Genomic DNA, 23614 nt, shown 5'->3' on the forward strand with positions numbered 1-23614 from the left:
GCATGTCATTACATTTCAGATTTATTATTATCAGTTGAAGGTTAGGTGGAAGTTCCAAACTTGCAGTTAAAATTCAAATATGGGACACAAAGTGCTGTCTTTTGCATTCATTTAACCAATATTTATTGTGTGCCTGCCATATGCTGGGTATAGGTTGTGGGGATGCAGTGCAGTGATAAATAGGGGAGGGACAAACAAACAAAATACCAGTGATAAGTGCTTTTTAGAAATTTAAAATAGGATGAAATGATAAAACTGCATTCTTGCTATGTGCCAGTGAGCAGTGCTAATTCATGAGAGGTCTCTGTCTCAAGTACATAACTGCTGTGGTACAAAGGCAGTCATAGTGTATAATGAGTGAGTGTGGTTACATTCCAATAACTGTAAAAATTCTTTTATGGATACTGAAATTTGAATTTCGTGATTTTTACATGTCAAGAAATAGTATTATCATTTTGATTTTCTTTTTTCTCCATCTTAAAAATGTAAAAAATAGTTATGGCCTATGAGACATACAAAAATAGGCAAGGGTCTGGATTTGGTCCACTATCCTATAGGTTGTTAACTTTAGGCTTAATTTTTTTTTCTTTTGCTTATAACAACTAATTTATTGTCTCAGCTCTGGAGGCCAGAAATCTCTAATCAAGGTGTCAGCAGGGCCATGCTCCCTTGGAACCCTTTGAGGGAATCCTTCCTTGCCTTACGTTAAATTTTTATGAACTCATTGTAGAAGGTAATAATAATTTTTTATACTGAATCAAGCAGTCAGTACTTGAGTTGAATTTTATGGCCTGAGGAATTGATATTTAAATGAATTTTAGGAAGTTTGCTATTTAAACACACACATCTTGTGTAGTCATGAAGTAAGAACACAACTTTTTTTTGCATAATGGCTATTATTTCTATGTCTTAGGATATTCAAGAACATTAAATGAAAATTGTTAATGATGGACTTGGATTTTAGACTAACAGCAATGAGATACTTGAAAGATAAATTTCCTAGTACTGAAGAAATTAAAATTTTATCAGTCTGTTATAATAAGGAATTTTTTATTGCTTAAAGCCAAATAAAATGGAGTTTTGGTATTTTTTTTTAAAAGAAAACTCTCATAATAAAAGAATGTATCAAGTTTTGTTAACACATTCTCCTGGTGTGTGAGAATGTGATATTTGGGGAACAAAGTTAGAAAGCTTTTTGCTCTGTCAGCCAGACGAGAAAACACTTCTGCAGAAACAGAGGAGCAGTTGATGAGTCTGTTGAGGAGTGAGAGCAGGACAGAGTAAATGGCATGGATAAGAAGAGAGGATTAAAGCCCACCTTCCTGCAGATTGCAGATCCTCCTTAGTGTTCCTGCCTTAAATATGCTAAGCTGAAGATATGTATATAGCCTGTTCCAATTACAAAAATGGAAAGGGTTCCTTTTCAGTTAGTTATTATTTGGGAATAATCCTGGGAACCATCTTGTATAGTCCAGGTGCCTAACTACAGCATTCCCCTGCCCCGTCCAGACTTGTTGCTTTGTAGCAGACAGGAGGATTCCAGTGACCTGGCCTTGTGGCGTTTGTTGGTGAGGAAGCACAGATGCCCTGGCTCTCCTCGTCCTTCTCCTGCCCTGTTCTTTCAGACGCCAGCTTCTCCTCAGTGTGAAGCCTAAATGTCGTCAGTACTTGTTAGCTTAAGACTGTAACTTTTTATTTTTCTTAAACCATCACTATTTCTAATGCTAAGATGTGCTAGTTTGATCAAAGACGAATTTTGTAGGCCCAGGCAGCTGATAATAATGGCAAATTGTTTTTTTTTTTCTTTGAAATGAGCGCTGTTAGACAAAGGAGTGCATACTCATAAGATATGAATAGTGCCAAAGCTGTTTTTAATAATGCTGCTGTCTTCCCTGAACACTGTGGGGGAAAATCCTAGTTAACTCACACCTTCATCAAGTCAGATGACCTAGGTAGTCTAAGATATCATCAGACTGAAGAAAAGGGCATCTTTCTTTACTTGTTCTTCAAACGGCAGTGCTTCTTTGTAAATTTTTTTTCCCTTTTGGGTACTACTTTTTGCAAAGCAATCAATGGATCCCCTCCCCCCTTAATTGTGAAAAATTACAAACATAAATATAATTAGAGAATATAGCACCTATTTTTTCTATCTGCCCATCACACAGATTTCTGTAATTATTTTTAAACCATTCTTCATCTGTTCCACATCTCCCTTTTTTCCTGAAGTATTGTAAAGCAAAACACAGACACTATTCCTACATACTTTGCACTTCTAAAAAATACTAAATTCTTTTTACTTAGCTACAGAGGCATTATTGCATATCGCCAAAGAAAATAATTTATTCTCTTACCTATTTCATTTTCCATTTTCTTTGATTTTTTTTGAAAAATGTTTTTTGTAGTTCATTCATTGGAAATAGGGCCCAAACAAGCACCAAAAGTTGCATGTAGTTGTTAGGAATAGTGTTTTTTTTTTTCTGTACGTTAGAGGTTATAGTCTTTCTTTTTGTGCCATGGACCCATTTAGTGGACTAGTGAATCCTATGAGCCTATATTGAGTCCTCTCTCTGAATAATATATATTTTTTTAAGATTTTATTTATTTGAGACAGAGCAGGGGGAAGAGCAGAGGGAGAGGAACAAGCAGACTTCACACTGAGCACGGGGCCCAACATGGGGCTCGATCTCACGACCCTGAGATCATGACCTGAGCCGAAATCCGAGTCAGAAGCTTAACCAAGTGAGCCACCCAGGCGCCCCTGAATAATATTTTAATGCATAAAATAAAATACATAAGATAAAGAAGACCGATTGTATTGAAAGAAAATTATCAAGAGACTTTAAAAATACAAATTTATGGCATGGTAATTTGTGCTTCTTTACTAATGCATTATATAACAAGATCTAGTGACAAATCTAATAAATGCCAGAATTTTAAAGTACAATGAGCGTACACAGTATTTCAAGATTTCTTTAACAGTTGTAATGTGATATCAAAACACCTGATTTCTGGGGCACCTGGGTGGCTCAGTCGTTAAGCGTCTGCCTTCAGCTCAGGTTATGATCCCACGGTCCTGGGATCGAGCCCCACATCGGGCTCCTTGCTCAGCGGGAAGCCTGCTTCTCCCTCTCCCATTCCCCCTGCTTGTGTTCCCTCTCTCACTGTCTCTCTCTGTCAAATAAATGAAATCTTTACAAACAAAATAAAACACCCGATTTCTTTTGGAGACAAAGTCATGCCAGTGTTAATAGTACTGTGGTTTAAGGAAATGTTAATTTCTATTAGAGGTTGGTGAAAATAAAATTGTAATTTTATTTTTTCCCCATCCAGATTAAGGATCCACAACCCCCTGCTCTATCGTAAAGGTTTTAAGAAAGGTCCTGACTGCAGTTCTGTTTTACTGTTTCTTTTCTGTTTTTCTGCAAACTTGTCAAATTTTTCTCAACCTCCTGGCCTTTTTCTTTGCAGTTTTGTTTGTCTTGATCACTCTTCCTCTTGCTCTCAATAAGACTGGTGCCTCATAATTCAGTTCCACTTCACAGTCCTTTCATATATTTCTTGATGGCCCTTTACTGGGCCTTCCTTGGTCAATCAGGATCTCATACAGTGTTTTTTCTCTCTATAAACATGGCATCATTATCTCCTCAGTGCCCAGGCCAGGATTTTAGGCATCATCCTTGCCACCTATTTCCCTTTCCCTCGCCTCCAATATCTAGGCATCTTGAGGGCCTGTTAAATTACTTCCTAACATCTCTGGAATTCTTTATCTCCATATCACTACCATACTCTGCTACAAATTATTTTTATATCTTCCTAGGATTGTGCAGTAGTCTCATAATTGTTCTGCTGTCACTCATACATCTCTTCAGTATGTTCTTCACGTTGTAGCCAATGTGCTTCAAAAACAGTTAAGATAGAGGCTGTTAGACATGACCTAGCCTCAGCTTTTTTTTTTTTTCCTTCCCCAAATACTGCTGTATTTTCAATGGTTTTCTTTTACTCTTGGGATGAAAAACCATAATTCTTAATATGTGCTGTAAGTCTTCATGTGGTTTTACCTGCCCCCCCCGCCCCCACTCCTCCTTTTTTTTAACCTTTCTAGCATCAGCTGTTAATAATCTTTCTCTTTTTGTCTTTGTTTTTTCCATTCTTAGGGCCATTGTACCTGTTCCTTCTTCCTTGAATTGTTCCCTCTTTGCCTGATTAACATCTAGTATCTCTTAGAAGTTAGCTTTAACACTGCCTCACAGAAGGCTCTCTGACCCTAGGCAACACAGATTAGGTCAGATCCCCTGTTACATACTTGTGAAGCATTGTGTATTTTTCCTGAATGACAGATATCACAGTTGTCTTTTCATTTTTATGAAGATTTGATAAATGGATTTTTTTTTTTTTTGGTCAAAAGAGTATTATCTCAACAACTTAATGATTTTTGTCCATTGTTTTATCTACAGCCTATGATTCAATACCTAGGCTATCAAGTAAGTGAACAGACTTACAGATGTTTCTTCAACTCTGAGGAGGACTGGGCTCGAGAATTTTATTAGCCTAATGTTCAAGTTCTAGAATTTAACATGGTCAAACTGGTCTGTTTGGGAAATCATGCCCAGCAATTTCATTTGTATTGAATTTATTATTGAGAAAAGTTAAACCTCAGTTCTTGATCTTCTTAGGCATCATAATCCCTGGTTAGAAATGCACTGATTTGCAGTCCTTTAAAATATGTGGCTTTTGGTAAACTTGATCATCAGCACTTTCACCATTGCTTCTCTGTTTATGATTAAGTTTTTTTATATGATTAAGTTTTAATAGGCAGTTTGTAAATCCATTTCTGTATAGTCCAAGATGATTGAGAGGGATTTAAAGTTTGTATAACTGTTTATAGTTATTTCTAGGATACTCATACTTTCTTTTTGTATCGATTTGTATTGAAATCAGTGAATGAGTCTTACCACTATAGAGAAAAATTGATTTGATACCTTAAAAAGGTTTCCTTTCAAGTAAAATAAAAATGCTGTAAGCCAAAAAGGTGAGTTTGTTTTACTGAGTCAGATTTCAACTCACTGTTTCTAGTCTAGGATTTGTTGTTGTTGTTGTTTATTGCCTTTAAAATTAATCTTGAGGAAGAAAGAGGTAATTTGTAGAATAAAATAGAAGGCAAAAATGGGATCAGAAGATTGGGCAGAGAGATTATTAGCAAGGAAGAGACCCATTTATGGATCTTATAGCTGCCCAAAATTTTAGGGATTTTGGTCTTTATCCTAAGAACACTGGGAATCCTTTGAAGCACTGCAATGATGTGAATAGCTTTTTGTTTTGAAGGTACCATTCTGGCTGTAGAATGGGAAACAGATTGCATGAATATGAGGAAGCCAGTTGTGAAGTATTGCAGGGTCAAGTGAGAGATACTCATTTGAACTACTGGAGGAGTAAGATGAAGAAAAGTGGATGGATTCCATTAGGAATCCAGGTTTTGGGGATAGATAGGTAATGGTGATAACAAGAGAAGGAAGTGGCAAGGGTGATTCTTGGTATTCTCATGTGGTCACTGGGGATAGACATTAACCAAGATAAGAAATGATGAAAAGATACTAAATTTAGAGATGAGAGAAGATAACTTCAGTTTAAACATACTGTTAAATGTAGGTGTACTTATAGACACTCAGATCATGTAAATAGTTTAAATTTGGGATTATTGCTTATGAAGTTTGATTTAAAAATTCGTTTTATTTTTGTAAAAATTATATTAATTTTACCCAGCTGTTTTCTTTCTTCAGGGTAGAGGAATCATTTATTTTCTTCTCTCAAATAAACCTACCAGGAAGAATGTTGTAGCCGTTTTTTTGTTTGTTTTTTGTTTTTGTTTGTTTTTTACCTTGTCAGGAGACAGATTTTTGATAAAGGAATACAACTTTATTTTTTTTATTTTTTTAAAGATTTTATTTATTTGAGAGAGAGAATGAGATAGAGCATGAGAGGGGGAGGATCAGAGGGAGAAGCAGACTCCCCGCTGAGCAGGGAGCCCGATGCGGGACTTGATCCTGGGGCTTCAGGATCATGACCTGAGCCGAAGGCTGTCACTTAACCAACTGAGCCACCCAGGCACCCAAGGAATACAACTTTAAATAGCAAATGTGAAATGGTATTGTTCTGTCCTCCCTGTTCATTTAGTTTCTAAGGTCAGACAACGTTTTACAGTGTATCAGGTTCAGGCAGTCAGTTTTTGTGGTTACTTTCCAGACGTGTTGGCTCTCCTTCATGATGGTATGACTTTAGGAAACCAAGTCCCAAACCCTGTTTCCCTGACCTCTCCTCAGTAATAAGGTATTTATAGCAACATAGTCTCAGTTGTATTTTTTAAAGATTTATTTATTTTAGAAAGGGGCAGAGGGGCAGAAGGAGAGGAAGAGAATTCTCAAGCAGACTCCCTGCTCAGAGCAGAGCCTGATGCAGGGCTCAATCCCAGGACCCTGAGATCATGACCTGAACTGAAATCAAGAGTCGGACGCTTAACTGAGCCCCCCATGCGCCCCTCAGCTCGCTTTCTTTAACAGAGAAGTTGTTCTTGTACGCCTTTGCATTCCTGACTTGTTCAGGTGGCAGAACACAAAGAGGGCATGGTCTTACAGAGGAGCATTATGGAATCGTAGGAGCTAAGAACAATTTTATTACTTCAGAATTTGCTGGTGGTAGGGTTTCTGTCAGGATTCTTTGGTTACATGCAAAAATTGAGTCTGGGCGCCTGGGTGGCTCAGTTGGTTGAGCAGCTGCCTTCGGCTCAGGTCATGATCCTGGAGTCCCGGGATCAAGTCCCACATCGGGCTCCCTGCTCAGCGGGGAGTCTGCTTCTCCCTCTGACTCTCCCCCCTCTCGTGCTTACTCGCTCTCTCTCAAATAAATAAATAAAATCTTTAAAAAAAATTGAGTCTAATTGTAGCAAAGAAAAAAAGTATTGGAAAATTATGGGCAAGCTCATAAAATCAGAGAACCAAGTGGTAGAAGAAATAGGAACCATAGCAGCTCTGGGGATCTGGATAACAAGAATTAATGGATAATTTCTTCAGGGTACTGAAGTTTAAGTGAGTTAGCTACAATCATTTTCTCTGGGTGCATGCCTCAGTGTGTGTGTATGTTTGTTTCCCTCAGGATTCAAATTACTAGAAGAGAGGGTCTTTGATATCTTAGCTTGACCAGTGCAAGGCAGGCTACCTTGACTGAAAGTCTTCCTAGAACTTTCTGAATTGAAGGTGGAAGGTTTCCATAGGAAATCTGCCATTACTGGGAATTTTCTAGAAATTTTTAAAGATCATGATTCTTTTTTTAGGCATATACCATCTTCACTGGGTGGAACTCAAGTTTTCTATAGGAGTAGAGTTTAAGAATAACTATACACAGTAGTAACTCAAATCTGATATTCTCAGTTATAACCTTTTTTTTAATGCTTAATAAGCAGTTCCTCTTTAGTCTGTGCTCTGTGCTTTTACATCCATCCTAAGCCAGAACTTTTGTAAGCTTGGTACTACTAAAGATGGTTCTCTATTTTCCCCTTATTGAGACATAATGGTTATCCAGATCTGAGTCTGTTGTTTTTTTCTTTTCTAATGCTCAGAGTTCCCCATAATTCTCTCACTCATTCTCTTCCCACCTCCCCGCACCAGATGTATGTATGTGTATGTTTGTGTGTGTGTCTGTGTGGAAAAACCAACCTGTATTCATTATTTGCTTTTACCTTTTTTATGGTGATATCCTTGAGAATAATCTTTGTTCTTTTTCAGTAAGTTTGCTTTTCCACACCTATTCTAGTGAAGATGTGTATAAACACAGGTTTATATGGATAATCAGTAGAAAGAATTTTCTTAAACAGTTCAGTTCATAGCATTTCCTAATCATATTAGCATAATTTCTTGTTTGCTTTATCTGATATTTCAGTGAAAATTTCAGAGTAACAATACTAATATTACTGTTTACTGTAAAGTAGTTGGATGCAATTATTTTTTCCTTAGACTCTATCCCACTAGGGGTATATAGTCCCAATATGTTGTAGTGTACCTTGGTTTATTTAACCAGGCCCATATGGATTGACATTTAGGTTTTCTGTCCTCTGCTATTACAAATCATGCCTCAATGATTAGTTTTATGCTTGCTTCACCTCATATTGTTATCACTGTGTTTTGGGAAGAGATTCCTAGACGTAGAATTGGTAAGTAAAGGGGAAATGCTTCTGTACTTTTGCAGGATGTTAACCAAATTCTCCCCCATTAGGAGTTGTACCATTTACTAGTTTCCACTAGTATGTATGAATGTGCCTATTGCCCTACAGGTCTATCAAAAGAAATAATGTCAGGCTTAACTTTTTGTTAATTTGATAGGTGAGTAATGGTTTCTTAGTGGTTTTTGTATGCATTCCCAATAATATGATGACGATTAAAGGTCATATTTCTTTCTCTGTAAATAATATTTTCCACCATTTTTCTGTCAGAATGTTGGTCTTTTCCGCCTCCTTTTTCGATCTCTGTATCTTTTCAATATATTGAGGATATTAAACTTTTATAGGTTGCAACTATCTTTTCTCAGATTGTCCTTTGTCTTCTGATTTTGTTGATGTTTTTATTGCCATGCAAGAATTTCTTTCAAAATCTTTTGTAATCACATTTATAAATCTCTTACTGTTTCTGGGTTTTGTCATATTTAGGAAAGTTAACTCTTCTCCCAAATTATAAAGGAATTCACTTTTTCCCCCCTATAGAACTGATTTGTTTCATTATTTATGTTTAGATCTTTGATCTGGTTGGAAATTATTCTAACATATGGTTGAAGAACAGATCTGATTCTTTTTTCTTAAAACTGTCCAAGTACCCAAACTCCATTTATTAAAGTTAGACCGTATCTTATCAGGTTATCATCATAGTGTCTGTACCCAGCAGAGTGTAGGCTCTCAAAAAATGTTTGAATAATTGAAAGAAGTACTCAGAGATCTTCTAGTCAGTCATTTTATTAAAAATTTGATTATCATCTATACTTCTAAAAAGTTTCTTAAAAATGTTTAAAATTTATTAGAGTAACTTCAGTGAACATGTGCTAATAATGCAAGATATAGTACAAACTTTGATATGCTCATTAGCTTGTTAATGACTATTTTTCATTAATTTTAAACCTGGAAAGATTAAAAAGTACAGAAAAATAGGAAGAAGAAAATACCCATTTTTCCATTTTCCAGAAATCACATTTTTTAACATTTATTTTCTGGGGTTTTTTGGGGGGGTGGGGAAGATGTGTATTGTGGAATATGAACCATACTACTTTTTTTTTTTTAGGATTTTATTTGTTTGACAGAGAGATAGAAAGCAGGGGGGAGCGGGAGGCAGAGGGAGAAGCAGGCTCCCCGCAGAACAGGACTCGATCCCAGCACCCTGGGATCATGACCTGAGCCAAAGGCAGACACTCAACTGACTAAGCCACCCAGGTGCCCCATACTACACTGTTTTGTTTTGTTCTGTTTTTTGCTTAATAAAGTATATGAGTGTTTTTCTGTTAGTCTTTGAATTCAAGTTTTGAATGACTAATATTCATTATATAACTACCACAGTTTGTTTAATAGCTGTTTTGGAAATTTAAAGTTTTTTTCCATGATGGATTATGGCCTTATGATAGATTTTTGATTGTGGACTAATGGCTCAAAAGGTCTTGGGTTTTTTGTTTTTTTGGTTTTTGGGAGTTTCTTTTTTTTTGGTTAAAAAATTTTAAGTTGCTTTTCAGAAAGTCTGTACCAATTTACACTGCCTCTGGTGGGGGACTTTCTCATTTTCATTACCTGCATAGACTATTACTTTAAAAAATATCTATCTTCCAGTTTAATAAAGATGGGACCTAGTTTCTAAGTGTGTTTATATGACTACTGGTGAGGCTGAATATGTTTTACTTAATGGATGATTTCTTTGTGATTTCTTTGTGGCTTATGGTCAGAAATCTTTTGGAATATTGGTATTTTCTTACTTGTAAGAGTTCTTTATACATCAAAACTATTTTCTTCTAAGAGTTCTTTTTATATCAGGACTCTTGTACTACTGTCACTTACTGTAAATATTTTCTCAGTTTATAATAAATTTGCCTTTTGTCTTTTAATTTTGTTTATGGCAAAAGCTAATTTTATGTAGAGGCTAGTATTGTTTATCTTTTTCTGCCTTGATTTCTTTCTCTCTGCGATTGAGTTCCTTTTTATTCTTTGATCAAAAAAAATTGTCCCTATAGTCCCTCATTAAAGTGCTTAACAATATCTGGCATGTGGTAGGTTTGATAAGTATTATTAGTACAGTATATATTGTACTTACTTTGCTCCACCTGGAATTTATTTTTTGTAATAGTATAGGACTTGACTTGAATCTTAAGTGTTAAATCCTACACATCAATCAACCAGATTCTCTATTTAATAATGGGGGAATATTAAATTCTAATATGCTCATGATGTCAGGTTAGTATAAATGTTAGGATCTCTTTCAGGATCTAATTTTTTTTCTTGATTTAACTACCTAATTATTATGCCAGTATAAACCCAAATCATTGTTGCTTTATAGTAAATTCTTTATGATCTACCTACGGATACCTTTTTTTCATATTAACTTTATAAACATATGATCTCCATCCACACACACTAAAAACTTTAAAAAATATTCATTAAGGTTTGATTAGGCTTATACTGACCCTGTATATACCCTAATATACCATTTTTTCCCCTCGAATATTTAGAAAATGTAGGTGAAGAAAACATGTTAATTGGGGAAGAATGGCCATTTTTAAAAGTAGGTATTCTTGTTAACTAAAAAAAAAAATGGTCTGTTCTGACATTGTCAGAATTTTTATATCTCTCAGTAAAAGTTTAGCTTTCTCCATAGAATTCCTTACTTGTGATCATTCCTTATTTTTAAATTGTTGCCCTTGTGAATTAATTTTTTACCATTTGTATTGTATAGTGGCTTATGTATTATATATATTACATGTATTATATATATTTGTATTATGTGTAAAACTCTTGGATTACTATTTTAATCTTGTTTTTGATTATCTGCATTCCTTTTATTCTTTGAGTTGATCTGTTCAGTAAACTTATGTATTTTTCTATTTTCTGTAGTTATATTTCAGTTTTAAGAATCATTGAGGTAGTTCCCAATGGGGGAAAAAAAAATGGCCCTGTTTTCAAATGAACTTTGTCATGGAATCTTTTCATATAAAACATGAAAGTGCAGTTGTATTAAAGTGAGGGCAGGACTTTAGAACACTGCTCTCCTGGTTTTACTAATTATTACTGAGATACCTGAGGAAATTAGTTTGAAAACTATTGCTAAACCATAAAACAATGTCTAGTTATGGGTTCATTGAACATTTTTATTTCTGTTCTTAATTTTGTCTGATAAGTAGATTTTGGCTGTGGCTTATAGTAATTTCTTCTAGTTTTAATTTTCTGATAGTATTTTTTAACTCATAAGTAGAAACAGTTTTATTAAATTCCTTTAAATAAATTTATTGTGTTTATAATGTGTTTTCATTAACTTGCTTCAAACCTTCGGTATGTTAGAAAATTCTCATTGCCATCAGAATCTCATGTTAATTCTGTTATCTATATCCTAATATGTGTTTTTAATAGCATTTTAGTTATGCCAAACACCCTTAATTAGTTTTATTCTGTGGTATAAATTTGTATTTTAAACATTTATTTAAAAACTCATAAAAGCATGAATTCAGTATTTTGTATATGTTAGTTTTCTGTTTAGTATTTTTTTATGATGCTCTTGACCTGTTTTTTTCAGTTTTTAGGATATTGATGAAAGTGAGATATTCACATTTAGAATCTGTAGGATTCAGTTGGAAGTTGAAATAATTAAGATTAATAAACAGAGGCAATTACTTTAGCTCCAGTTGTTCTTTAGCTCAGACATTTGCTCTGGTAAAGGGAGAGAAAACAGTTCCTATAGATACAGAAGTGTTTTTCTTCCTCTTCTGATATATTGTATCTTGGAAGTAGTAAGATTTATAGTTATATCATGCTTAGAGGAAGGTGTGTTTGTGTGTGTCCATGAAGTGCAGGACAGGTTTCTTCCTAAAACTCAAAATGTCACTTTTTTGTATTTGTGTGCATTACCTGTCTTCTGAGAGTAATGTTTGAGTGATAAAGTGATATTCTGTGAGGTATATTAGAAATGTGTGCATAGTAGCAATATTCTTTCGTCTTCTTAAATCTGTGCTAATTTAATAGTGAAATTTTGTAGTTAAGCAGTAAACAATGGAAAAACAAACCCAAAATCTAAAATCAGCTAGGATTTTACTGACTCATCCCAGAACAGTAGGTGACTAACCAGTAGAGTGAGTAAATAGTGTTACTTTTGTTTGTTAGAAATGATCCAGTTGTGCTTCAGATAGCCACCTTTTTTTAAATTTCTAACTGCAACATGCCTATTGTTTACAGATGTATCTCAGTGCCCAAAGAAGCAAGAGATAAGCAGTAATGCTTAGAGTTTTCTAAGGTTTTGCCCACCAGATATAAACAATTAAAACGGAGAAGAAAAATAACAGAGGGATCAGATTTCCTCTCTTTTCCCTTCTCTTTATTTGCACCTAACATCAGGTGCCCCTCCAGTGTTAGAAAATGGTTATGAAGCCTTCCTTGGCAAAAGATGAAGAATAATCAGAGAATAGTAGAATAGAGGACAGGCCATTTTCACTTAGGTCTTAAGACCTTACAGCAGGTGTCATATGTGAAATATATAGCAGAATAGCATAGTGGTTGAGAACATGGTCTTAAAGATGGAACTCTTTTCCATCTGCTTTTTTACTAGCTGTGTGATCTTAGCTATTTAACTTCTTGCATGAGTCTTCCTTTCCCATCTCTTAGTGTTATTTGTAAGGATTCTATGAGATCATGTATGTAAAGTGTTTAGTACCAGGCATATAGTGTATGCTCTATCAGTAAATAGTTCCTGCCACCCTTGTTGCTAGTGTTTTTATAGGGGTTTTGGTTAATAGATGTCAGTAAGATTCCAGTTGAGATTATATGATTCTGCTGTATACTAAGAGGTGAGAAATTTAAATTATTTGCTTGAGTTAGAATTTCATCACCTATAATCTTGATCAAAACAAACTAGTGTAACTATTGAAAGTTTTGGTATTTTTATCCCTTAAAATATTTATTAACACTTTGAGCATAAAGATTATAGTTGTTGTTCCTGAATTTTTTTCTTTGACCAAATGCAGTGCAAATATAATTTAAAATTGTATTTCATGTGTAATAAAAAAATCATATAGTACTGGGCATGAATAAGGCACAGTTAATACTTGGTTAGATGTTGAGATATCATAATATAAAAATTCATATTTTCTGAAGAATTAATCTTGCATACTGAGAGTGGAGGGACAAAAATAATTAATAAAACATTTATTTTAGGGCACCTGGGTGGCTCAGTAGTTAAGCGTCTGCCTTCAGCTCAGGTCATGATCCCAGGGTCCTGGGATCGAGCCCCGCATTGGGCTCCCTGCTCCTCGGGAAGCCTGCTTCTCCCTCCCCCACTCCCCCTGCTTGTGTTCCCTCTCTCACTGTGTCTTTGTCAAATAAATAAATGAAATCTTTAAAAAAATTTATTTTAAAATAAATTTTCAGCAGTAGTAGGAAACTATTTGGTCCAGTGTTCTTTGAGAATGCAGTGTTATCAGCTTACTATCAGTTCTTATAGTATTCTCAGGGATATTGAAATGATTTGAAATTGATGTCTGAGCTGGGAGAAACTTAGTTATCTGTTAAGAATTCTGTTTTCCGTTAAGTCTGCTTTTTAAACTTGAATTTTTCCAGAAGGAAAATACTATCTTTTAAAGATCCTACACTGTAATCATAATTTAGGCAAATAGTGCTTGGGTTATGTTTCTGGGTGCATACCTGTACGTGCATACATATATACACATATACCCCCTCTCCTTTTTTTCTAATTTCTTAAGTATAAATGAATTACTCTACATTGAGGGAAGAATTACTTTTGTCTCTCATCAACCTTACCTAATTTGGTATTATCCTCTTATGTGTGACTTTTATTTAATAACTTTGGCATTTAGTAATTTTAGTCTTTTTATAATCATATAGAATAAATTAAGTGAAAAATGAACTTAACCAAGAGCTGGGGGTGTTATATAGCTTGGCTTTCAAAATTACTCTATGTATTCTAGAATACTTAGATTACTAAACTGAAAATGGGAGATAAATTCAGTAAAAATAGAATTCATCATACTAAATAATAAGTACTTAAATAGTTTCTGTGATTCTGAACTTTAACAATTATAAGAATTCTGTTTCAGTACAGTTTCTCTTCAGAATAGAATCAAGGTTAAAAATGGTTGTCATAAAAAAAAATGGTTGTCATTAGAATTAGGATAAATAATATCTTCATTAGATTAAGTTTTACATACTTTTATGAAATAAAAACACTTAGCAGGTTACTATTTCTTGATTTTAAAATTTGTAATGGAGCCAAACAAAATTCCTGTGAAAATATTTGTACTCTAACATTCAGTAAAGATTTTCTTGTTTACCTTTTTTTTATTAAAAACTTGGTAAAAGTGCATTGTATACATTGTCATCCTAGAATCAAGTGTTCATCAAACATTTATAACTTTCCCCCATCCCTCCCAAAAATGGTTTGAAATTGGTGACACAGAATAGTTGTCATCTACCAAATTAAAAACTGCAGGTTTGTAAACTTGGCACTCTGAGAAAGAAATAGGTGCCATAAAATGATTAAGTATTGGCATGTGTACACCTGCTGTCAGGAAATAAACTTCCCATATGTTGCAGTTTGGCAGACATGCATCTTAAAAATGTATTGAATGAAACTGCTGCTGCACTCTTTATCCTGTATCTTTTTTCAACAGTACATTTCTCTTTTTGCCTGTAATTACTTTTGCTTCCGTTAGAGGAACGTGATATATTTTTACAGATACCCTTGAAGTTAAGTGGTGGTACTCCTTAAGAGTGCAGTAACTGATCTAGTAACTCATTGAAATACTAGCTTGGCCCTTAACACCAACAAAGAAACAAACTATTTTGAAACGTTTACTTTTTTTTCTTATAAAAACTTGAGCCTGAGACACATTAATTTTTCACATTTTATCACATCATGTCAGAAAATAATTTCCCCCGATATATGTACTAATATAAGAAAATGAATATCCCAGTTGTTTTTAAAAGGTAAATACTTAGGTGAGAATTGCATTGATGAAACAGCTGAACTTTATAAATGTGTTTATGGACTAATTCAACTAAATCTTATTGCATGGAATATAGTTTCAGAACCCTAGAATAGTCAGGTCAGAAAATTTGTCCTTTGTACAGAGTTTCCTTAAGATTGATAGTAATGTTTTATTTACATTTAATTATATGTTAAAATGAAAAACTGATTCTAAAATGAAGGCTCTTTTGACTGTCTCCATTTCTTAAAGTTTATGTGGAAAATATATGCAAGTACATCTTATTGGCCCCTAACATAAGCCTTGAACCATTGATGTATGCATGCTTGTTATTGCATGTTAATACACAGAATCCCCTTATACAGTTTTTTTTTTAATAGATTCTTTTGGGATACCTTTTTGTTATATAATGTTGTATTTTTAATTACCTTCAGAAATTAAAAAAATAATTTTTGAATTCCTTTATGTGATGAGTTTTAACTAAAACTTGTCCTATGGATGTAATCAGTTTTAACTATACATGCTTTTAGCAATATTTTACAGATTGCACATTTGAAAAAGAAATTGTCTGCTCTAGTGTAATTTACGGTGACGATACCTGCCTGCCTTTTCTTTTGCTGCGTTGGCACAAGCATTGTGCTTATTTTGTTGTAAATGGTTCCAGTATTTTATCAGTTCACTAGGCTGGAACTGATGAGAGGTAATTAGGTGGCTGTATTTACAGCTCGAGTAAGAAACTCGCCAGTGATTGAACACAAACTCATTGGGAGGGGGCACAGGATCAATTCTCAACTTGGCAAGACAGATCCCTACATATACATCTTCTAAGTGCAAACGACGGATACTTAAAGAAACTTTAAATATCTTCTCTGCCAGATCTCCAGAAAAAACATAACCAGTCCCAGAACAAAAGACAGGGTAGCGTTCACTTGGGTAGAGGTCTGGTGGCATGTACCACTTGCTATCTTTGTTCCGATTGGGTGCATATCCTCTCATTAGGTAACCAGTAAAATAGTTATGTCTGGGAGGCAGGTCTGGCTTCAGTAACTTATGTATTAAGTATTCAGTGTTGACAAACATGTCACTGTCAGTTTTCATAACATATGGAATATGTGGACAGTATGTTGCAACCCAGTTCATGCCCATAAGTGTTTTAATTGTCAAATTGTAGTATGTATCTAAATATTCCTGTTGAATTATATCATGATATTGTCTGCTTTCTTCCAGTATTGCACGTTGAAGGTAACCATTTAACTTAATATTTACGCCCAACAAAAAAATTCGTGTGATTTGGATACCAGGTGCTAGACTTTCATTGCCCCATGTTTGCCGGATAGCTCTTCTAGCTTCTACTTGTCCAGGTTCTGCAGCTATTAGCAGTATTAAAAAAGGGCTTTTCTCCTGGCATTTTTCAGGTTCATTGATAATATATCTGAAATGGTAAGAATTTGGATGTCCGATACCTTTTTCATTGTAAATACTTCCATTGGCACTAAGTGTATTCTCCAGCCCTGTAACTCCTTGTGGCGACAAGTCTGTGTTATTGGAGTTAGTTGCTGTTTGAGGCCTCAGAGTTTGAGGGACTGTTTCTTTCCAAATGTTCCGGAGAGAGCTGTGGTTTGTCTCACTTTTTGTGGAACGAAATCCTCGGAAAGTATATGTCACAGGGTTTTCTTTAAATCCAGCTCTGCCTGGCAGCCAGTCATGATGATTGAAAAATAAAAACATAGCAAACAGAAACACTAGAGAAAGTACACCAATCAGATGGGTACGGAACAGAGACCTCTTGGCATTCCAGCTCATCTTTGCAAAGCAGCAGTGTCTTCTCCTCCACTGAAGCATGTTGTAAATATCCAGTAACGGGATACGAAATACTACTGATGGCTGAAAATGTTTCCTTCTCCCAAATCAGTACTATTCTTTGGTAATCATTTTTTAAATCAGCCACGTTGTCTCCCATGCAGTCATTCTATAAAGATGAAACATAAAAATTTATAAAATGCTAAATATTTACAGAACGCCTGAAAAGAGACTTTGGATGTTAGTAATATTAAGGCAAAGAGGAATTTTTTAAGTTGTGAAAATATGATAACTGAGGAATGAGTTTATAATTTGTTTACCCTTGGTAACATAACATCACTGAGAACAGGATGAGCACTTCAAAGAGAGAAGTGATGGATTAATTTTCTTCCACTTATTTCATTGTCTAGGTAGTTCTGGTCATTTGTACTTTTGACATGAGTTAAAGATTTAAAAGCTGTATGCATGTATAGAAGAGAAGAATGTTACTAGATTCCTGAGAGAGGCCATGTAAGAAGGCCTGAGAGCAGATGGAAAATTTATTGGCATTAATTAAAATTGATTTGACATACCATTGGTGTTATGGTGCACAGTCAGCGGCCTTTTTTGTAAAATAGTCATGTATCAGTTGTGGGACAGACGGTGCAAGGTTGATTATGGCAGAGTTCTGTTAGTCACAGTACACTGCTTGGCATGTTTCCATTGGCCCCTACTGTGTTGAGAAAGTCAATGAGAAGATGCACCTGTCAAAATTAATTTTCAGGGTCCAGTAACTTCAGTACAGGATTTTAAGACAGTAATAAAAGACAAACATTTTCAAATACTCTTTCTGATATTAACCTTCCACTTCAAAGATGAGGTATTCAGGAGATCATTGTCCTTACTTAGACTTAAGATTGATTTTTAAAATATTAGCAATTATCTTTAATTGTTTTTGGCCTTGGCAGAACACTTATCACATATCTCATTTGAGTCTCCGTGTTAGAATTAAACAAAGAACTACTTTGAACAGTCCTTTCAGATTCCTTACAAAATATAGGCACTAGGTACTTTCATATCCAGCTGTTTAAAATTTTAAATTTTACAAAATGCATTTTAAAAGATTCTTGAATTTTGCTATGTTCTACATTTGTGTGCAGAAAATTTGTTACATTTTTAGGACTTCTGGTAGCATGATACTTAAAACCCTAGATTTTTAAAAAGATTATGAGATGTCAGTATGGGAGGTTTATGATGCTACATATTAAAAACTGGTGGTGTTATCTTTGAACAAGACTTTTCAGTACATAGCACAAATTTGTTCATGTTTTTCACGTCTTTGTTTTTCTGGATCAAGATGTGAGGGTAGAGGTGGGTAAAAGGAGCTGTAATTTGATTTCTATTTAAAGAGAAAAAACTTGAGAAGGGGACTGATAACTAATTTTAATTTTTTCAATTTTTTAATGAAAATTATTTCTTATGCAAAAGAAAACTAGTCAATTAAATTTAATGTAGCGTTTATTTAAATTTCTGTGCATATATATCTATATTTTGTGTGGCCTGTGATATTAAGAGATTCATACTTAATACCAAATTTGCTTAGCCTTGACATGAAACTTAATTATCTTGGGGAAATGGTATTTACATGGAAGTTCTCATATAATTGAATAATTACAGGAAAATTCACATATATAGTATGAAGTACTTTGAAAATATTGATTGAAAGGGTTAGACATATATGAATGAAAGTACTATTCTAGCAGCAGCCACTAGGAGGAGCAAGTAGGTGGGAATTTGAACAAATTTCCAAAGTATAACAGTAAAGGCGCCAGCTTTTGATAGTTTCTAGTATCTGAAATTATGTAGTACTTTTAGAAGTTATTCTCAAATGTAAAATATTGTTCAATCATTTTGTGAGATACAAACAGTGATTTTTTTTTTAAGTTTGGGGTTTTAAAAACATAGAACCTAGTTTGCTATTTATTAGAGTTTATTTACATAATCTTTAATTTCACATTACTATAATAAAGACCAAGGCTGTTCACTGTACCCGCAGAACAGTTCTGCTGTGAACTAAACTGAAAATAAGCTGAGAGTTCTGATTTAGAAACTCAGCTTTTTTTTCCTTCCTGTATTTGTAAGTAGTTGGCCATTCTGTTTAGACCAGGAAACTCTTTCTAAGCTTTTATTTTCACATGAAATATTTGATAAATAGTAACGATTCTTCCACGCCATAAAGAAGCCAGTAGATATAAGGGTTATATGTATAAATTTAAAAGAAACAAAAGTTGCTTTTTAAATTTATTTGGTAATCTATTTTAAACATTCTAAAACAAAGTTAAATATGTCACCTTTTTGTTGATAATATGCTTGGTATCTGGTTGAAGTCCCATCATTTATGTCTTTTAAAAGTGTAAATTTGATGGTTTAAGAAACACTAAATATAAGATCAGATTTTTGAATAAACAACTGAAGAAATGAATGAAGGTAAATATCATAGTAATGTGATATTTTATGAAAGCAGTGTACCTGAAATGATATCTCTAAAGTATTTCCATGTTAGAGAAAACAGCATATTATTATGTGTTGTAATCTAGCATAAATACATAGTTTATGGTCCTATATGATTTTGTAGCACTAGGTGATGGAGATGCATCTTAATTTAAATTCATGACATTTGTATGTTTGTAAATATTAAACTTCCCAGGCTTTAAATTCATATATACTCAGTTGGTAATCTCCCATTGTTAAATGAAGTGCATGTGTCTAGCTTTAAACATTTCTTTATTAGAAGTTTCTAAGGTATTCATCATAATTTTTCTGTTAAAAAGAAAGTAAAATTAAAGTAACTGTTCTTCCTTTTATTAAATGTTAAAATTATTCTCCAGTTACTGCCTGTTGTGTTTTAATTCTTAAAAAGTGGGAACATGACAAGAAAGTTAAAATATTGTGGCAATCTAAATAATTTTGCACTTCTACATTTTCAGCTTAGAAATACGTTTGATTTAGCTCTTAGGGTTTTTTTGTGATAATATTTTCAAGTTACTAATGTGTATTTACATCTTATGAATTGAAGTTCATGGAGAGATTGTTAACTGTGAAATGTTCAGTTACTTCTCATGTACTCGATACTCGTTCTCTCTCTCACACACACAGTTTTTATCATTTGGCTTTTAAAAGTGTTGGTATCTTTAGTGTGTCGAACAATCCTAGATTTTGCTGGTGCTTGAATAAAAAAAAATTCTGTGCTTTTGAGATATCTAGCTTATAAAAATGCTTAATTGGTGCTGTTAACACTGAGAGAAGAGAATCTAAGAGAGACCTGAGATTTTTCACAGCTATATTTTTTTCTTTAATACCATCTGATTTCATTCTATAGTGGAACAAAAATTCATGGTATTGGCAGTGAGAGTTGATGTTGAGATGTGATGATAATAGGGCCTGATAAACTTGTTTAAAATTTTAATTTTAGAATGGAATGCTTACACGTGCCTTTAAAATGTTTGCCTTTTGTGATTATTAAATAATAGGTTATTGAGTTGTGTTGTGAGATTGAGCCAATATCAGGATCTGTGGATAGAACTGTAAAAAATTTTTGAATTTGAGTTCCTGAGCCATGAGTTGCTGTTCTGTGATTGTTGTCTAAATAGTTTATTAGATTTATTTCTACCCCAGGCACACACATACCATGATGGTAGTTTGTTAGTACATATTAATATAGCCTAGAAGCGCAGTAGCTACATTTATATTTAATTTTTTTCCTTGTATTGCAGTTCATGAATATTTTTTATATTAGATTATTTTCATCCTCTCTTTTGAGTTTCACTTTAAAAATTATCACCAAGAACAGTCTTGTATTTGATTATTTGGAATCTGTCAGTTGCTTAAAATGAAAGCTCACTTTTTCAAGTGGGGGAATTTTTAGCAACTATTGATATTTCTTTGTTTAAAGTTGTATTCATGGACACTGTAATAACATGCGAATCTACTGTGGTGGTGTGCTGTGCATAAAACTCACACTACCTTATGTGATCCTATGCAAATGCTTTCCTTTTAGTATTCTTACAGCTCTATAATAATATTTGTTGATACTGTCTTATTTTGTTTTTGTTATCTTTATTTGGGGAGATGGATCTTGGAGGGAAGATTTTGTTAGTAAAAGCTGTTATATATTATTTGTTTTAAAAGGATGAAAAAAGCTCTTAATATTAAGACCATCTTTGATACTATTTAATATAATTTCACTGCATTGTCTCTTTTGATAGCCGCTTTTAAGAGATCACTTTAATTTACTAGATAAGAATTCATTTTGACCTAATTTGATAGAGGCTTGCTGTGTTTTCTTTAGAGGGCTACAGTTTTTTTCTTTTTAAGTTTAATTTCTCAGAGAATCCTTTAAGCACATCTTGTTATTATTTACCTTTTCTCTCTTTTATACATCCATAATCCATAATTACTTCAAGCTACATATTTACCTGAATAAAGCAAAGACAGCTTTAACAATGACAGATTTTAAAATCATATATCTAGAAACCCTTTCATAGTTTCAAGGACGGTGAACTGGATGAACTTGTTTATCAGATATTAGTGCCTCAGGGGCTATGAAAAGGTAACAGACATTTAAATGAATATTACACACAAGATATCGACATACCTTCCTTGGTCAGGCCATTTATGTGGAGAGGATTATGCCCACTGAAAATACTTTTGGCACGCCATCACTTCAGCAAAAAAGATGCTATCGAACATGCGCACATCCCCCAATAGTCTGCCTCCTGCGATTGCTTTTCACAGTATCCAAAGTGTCCATCTGTCTGCTTGTCTTCGAGTTACCCTTCTTGTTCATATGGGTCCTAGTCGTCTGAGATTTTTCCTTTCTTTCATTTTCTTTCTCGTTCTTTAAACAAAAGAGCTGCAGTTGTCCGCTCTATCGGAGCACTGTTGACTCTTGCCGACAGTTGATGCATTGAAGCTTTTTACATCTGCTGTTTTCCTGGCCGGACAATGCAGTGCTGTATTCTCTTCTCAGTATCCATATTTCTAGTAATAACACTGAGCTGCGATGTAAAGCAGCCAGAGCTAGAATGTAGTGCTTCGATTGTATTGGAATAGAATAGGATTTAACTCTCTTTTGCTGTTGCCTGGCAGCTGCAGGAAGGATTTTGAGCAGTTTTACTGGGGTTTTAGTCTATAATATGAAATCCACGGTTCCTCAGCTGCTGCACAGGCAGGCAGCAGTTTAAATGTGGGCTTGACAGATGCTCTCTCTGACAGAGCAGAATTTAACGTCACTGCTTGGCTGAATCCCACGTGATTGTTTGCATTCATTTTGACTAAAAACCTAAGGTAGGGCGAAGCTTAGAGATTTTGCTTCTGTGTGATAAATTATATATATTCAGTGTAAGTGTAGTGATGAGTGCATAATATGAAAATGGGATGATTATGAAATGGTTATAATTTTATTTTTTCCTTATTTTCTTTATTTTTTCTTTATTTTTTTTTACTTTATGCTTAAGCACAGGCTTTCTAAATGTTTCAGTGTTAGATGTTGGCTTTCATGTTTCTTACATGATTTTATGGGACCTAAGCAATAAGCTTTTATATGTAACTTGGTGCAATTTAACCCTTTCAGTACACTCCTTCCTTTGAGGTTTATTTTCTCAAATTGCTCCAATTTTACTAGTATCTAGATAAGACTCAGTCCATTTATTTTTTTATTTATAACTTAAATACCCCCACCCCCAATTTTCTGGAGTTTGTATATGAGCTGGAGCGGATTACTTAATGACACCTGATGGGATACAGCCCACTTCTTTTTTGCTCTTAATGTGGTTTCTAATGTTCTTGAAGGCAGCAAAACTTTATTTTTAATCACCTTTTAATGTCAGCATTTATTTTTTATTTTTCCTTTTCTTTAAAATTAACATGTATGTTAGAATGTCCTAATATTTCAGGGTTGTTTACTAACTTGCCTCCAAGCACATTTTTCAGTAAGCACTAGATACTCTGAAATATTTCTTTGTATGGTTAGTCTCCTGGGCACCTTACTTTTTTTCTGCAGAATACTGGGGCATTGCCTTTTTTTTTTTTTTTTTCCTCCCCCTTAATAGCCTGAATTATCAGTTTTTTCTGTGAGAGTTCAGGGACATTAACTCCTAAAAATTTATCATTTTAGAACTTAAGCTATGAATTTGCAGTCATATATATGCTTTATCCCACCTGTCTTCCCTAATTAAATCTGTTACTTAAAATACAGGGTTACATTTTCTCTAATACTTTAAATTTTTTTGTCCTCATGTTTTTTAGTGTAGCTGATAAAATACTTTTTGTACTTGGAGGAATCCTGTTGATTTTTTTTTTTTAAGGAGTTTATGTGACTTTCCCAGAAATGTTAGAAGGAATATTAAGAGTTTTATAAATGGGAAACCCAAGGTCTAGAGCTTTGGCTTTTCCTAGTTAAGTGTGAAGGAGAAAAATGAAAGCCAGTTTTTATTTAGTCTCTATGTCTACTCATACTTCATGCTCATTGCTTTTTTTTTATATTAAAGGTAGGTAGCAGAGTAATGCTAAAGTGCTTGCATAAAATAACATATTTTACAAAAGTAGAGGTGGATTT

At 34.0% G+C, this 23614-nt stretch overlaps 2 protein-coding genes across 6 annotated transcripts in view; one reads left to right on the plus strand and one right to left on the minus strand.

Annotated features, from left to right (window-relative positions):
* The window catches only part of CDC73 (cell division cycle 73), a 194481-nt gene that overhangs the window by 40014 nt on the left and 130853 nt on the right, over positions 1 to 23614 (plus strand). The window lies entirely within an intron of this gene.
* Positions 15125 to 22312, minus strand: B3GALT2 (beta-1,3-galactosyltransferase 2). Of its 3 annotated transcripts, none has more exons than XM_073884063.1 (3): positions 21653 to 22312; positions 17592 to 17731; positions 15125 to 17188 (listed from the first exon to the last, which is right to left on the minus strand). In XM_073884063.1, exon 3 carries the CDS (start codon positions 17059 to 17061, stop codon positions 15793 to 15795), a length of 1269 nt encoding a protein of 422 aa, XP_073740164.1. In that variant the 5' UTR covers positions 17062 to 17188; positions 17592 to 17731; positions 21653 to 22312; the 3' UTR covers positions 15125 to 15792. The 3 variants fall into 3 exon arrangements, with proteins under 3 accessions (XP_073740164.1, XP_073740165.1, XP_025748088.1); XM_073884064.1 differs by having other exon boundaries at positions 17592 to 17762; positions 21653 to 21760; XM_025892303.2 differs by lacking the exon at positions 17592 to 17731.

Source organism: Callorhinus ursinus, unplaced genomic scaffold (genome assembly GCF_003265705.2).
Source record: "Callorhinus ursinus isolate GAN/ISIS: 27379988/994484 unplaced genomic scaffold, GSC_fseal_2.0 scaffold54, whole genome shotgun sequence".
In the NCBI taxonomy this organism is placed as follows: domain Eukaryota; kingdom Metazoa; phylum Chordata; class Mammalia; order Carnivora; family Otariidae; genus Callorhinus; species Callorhinus ursinus.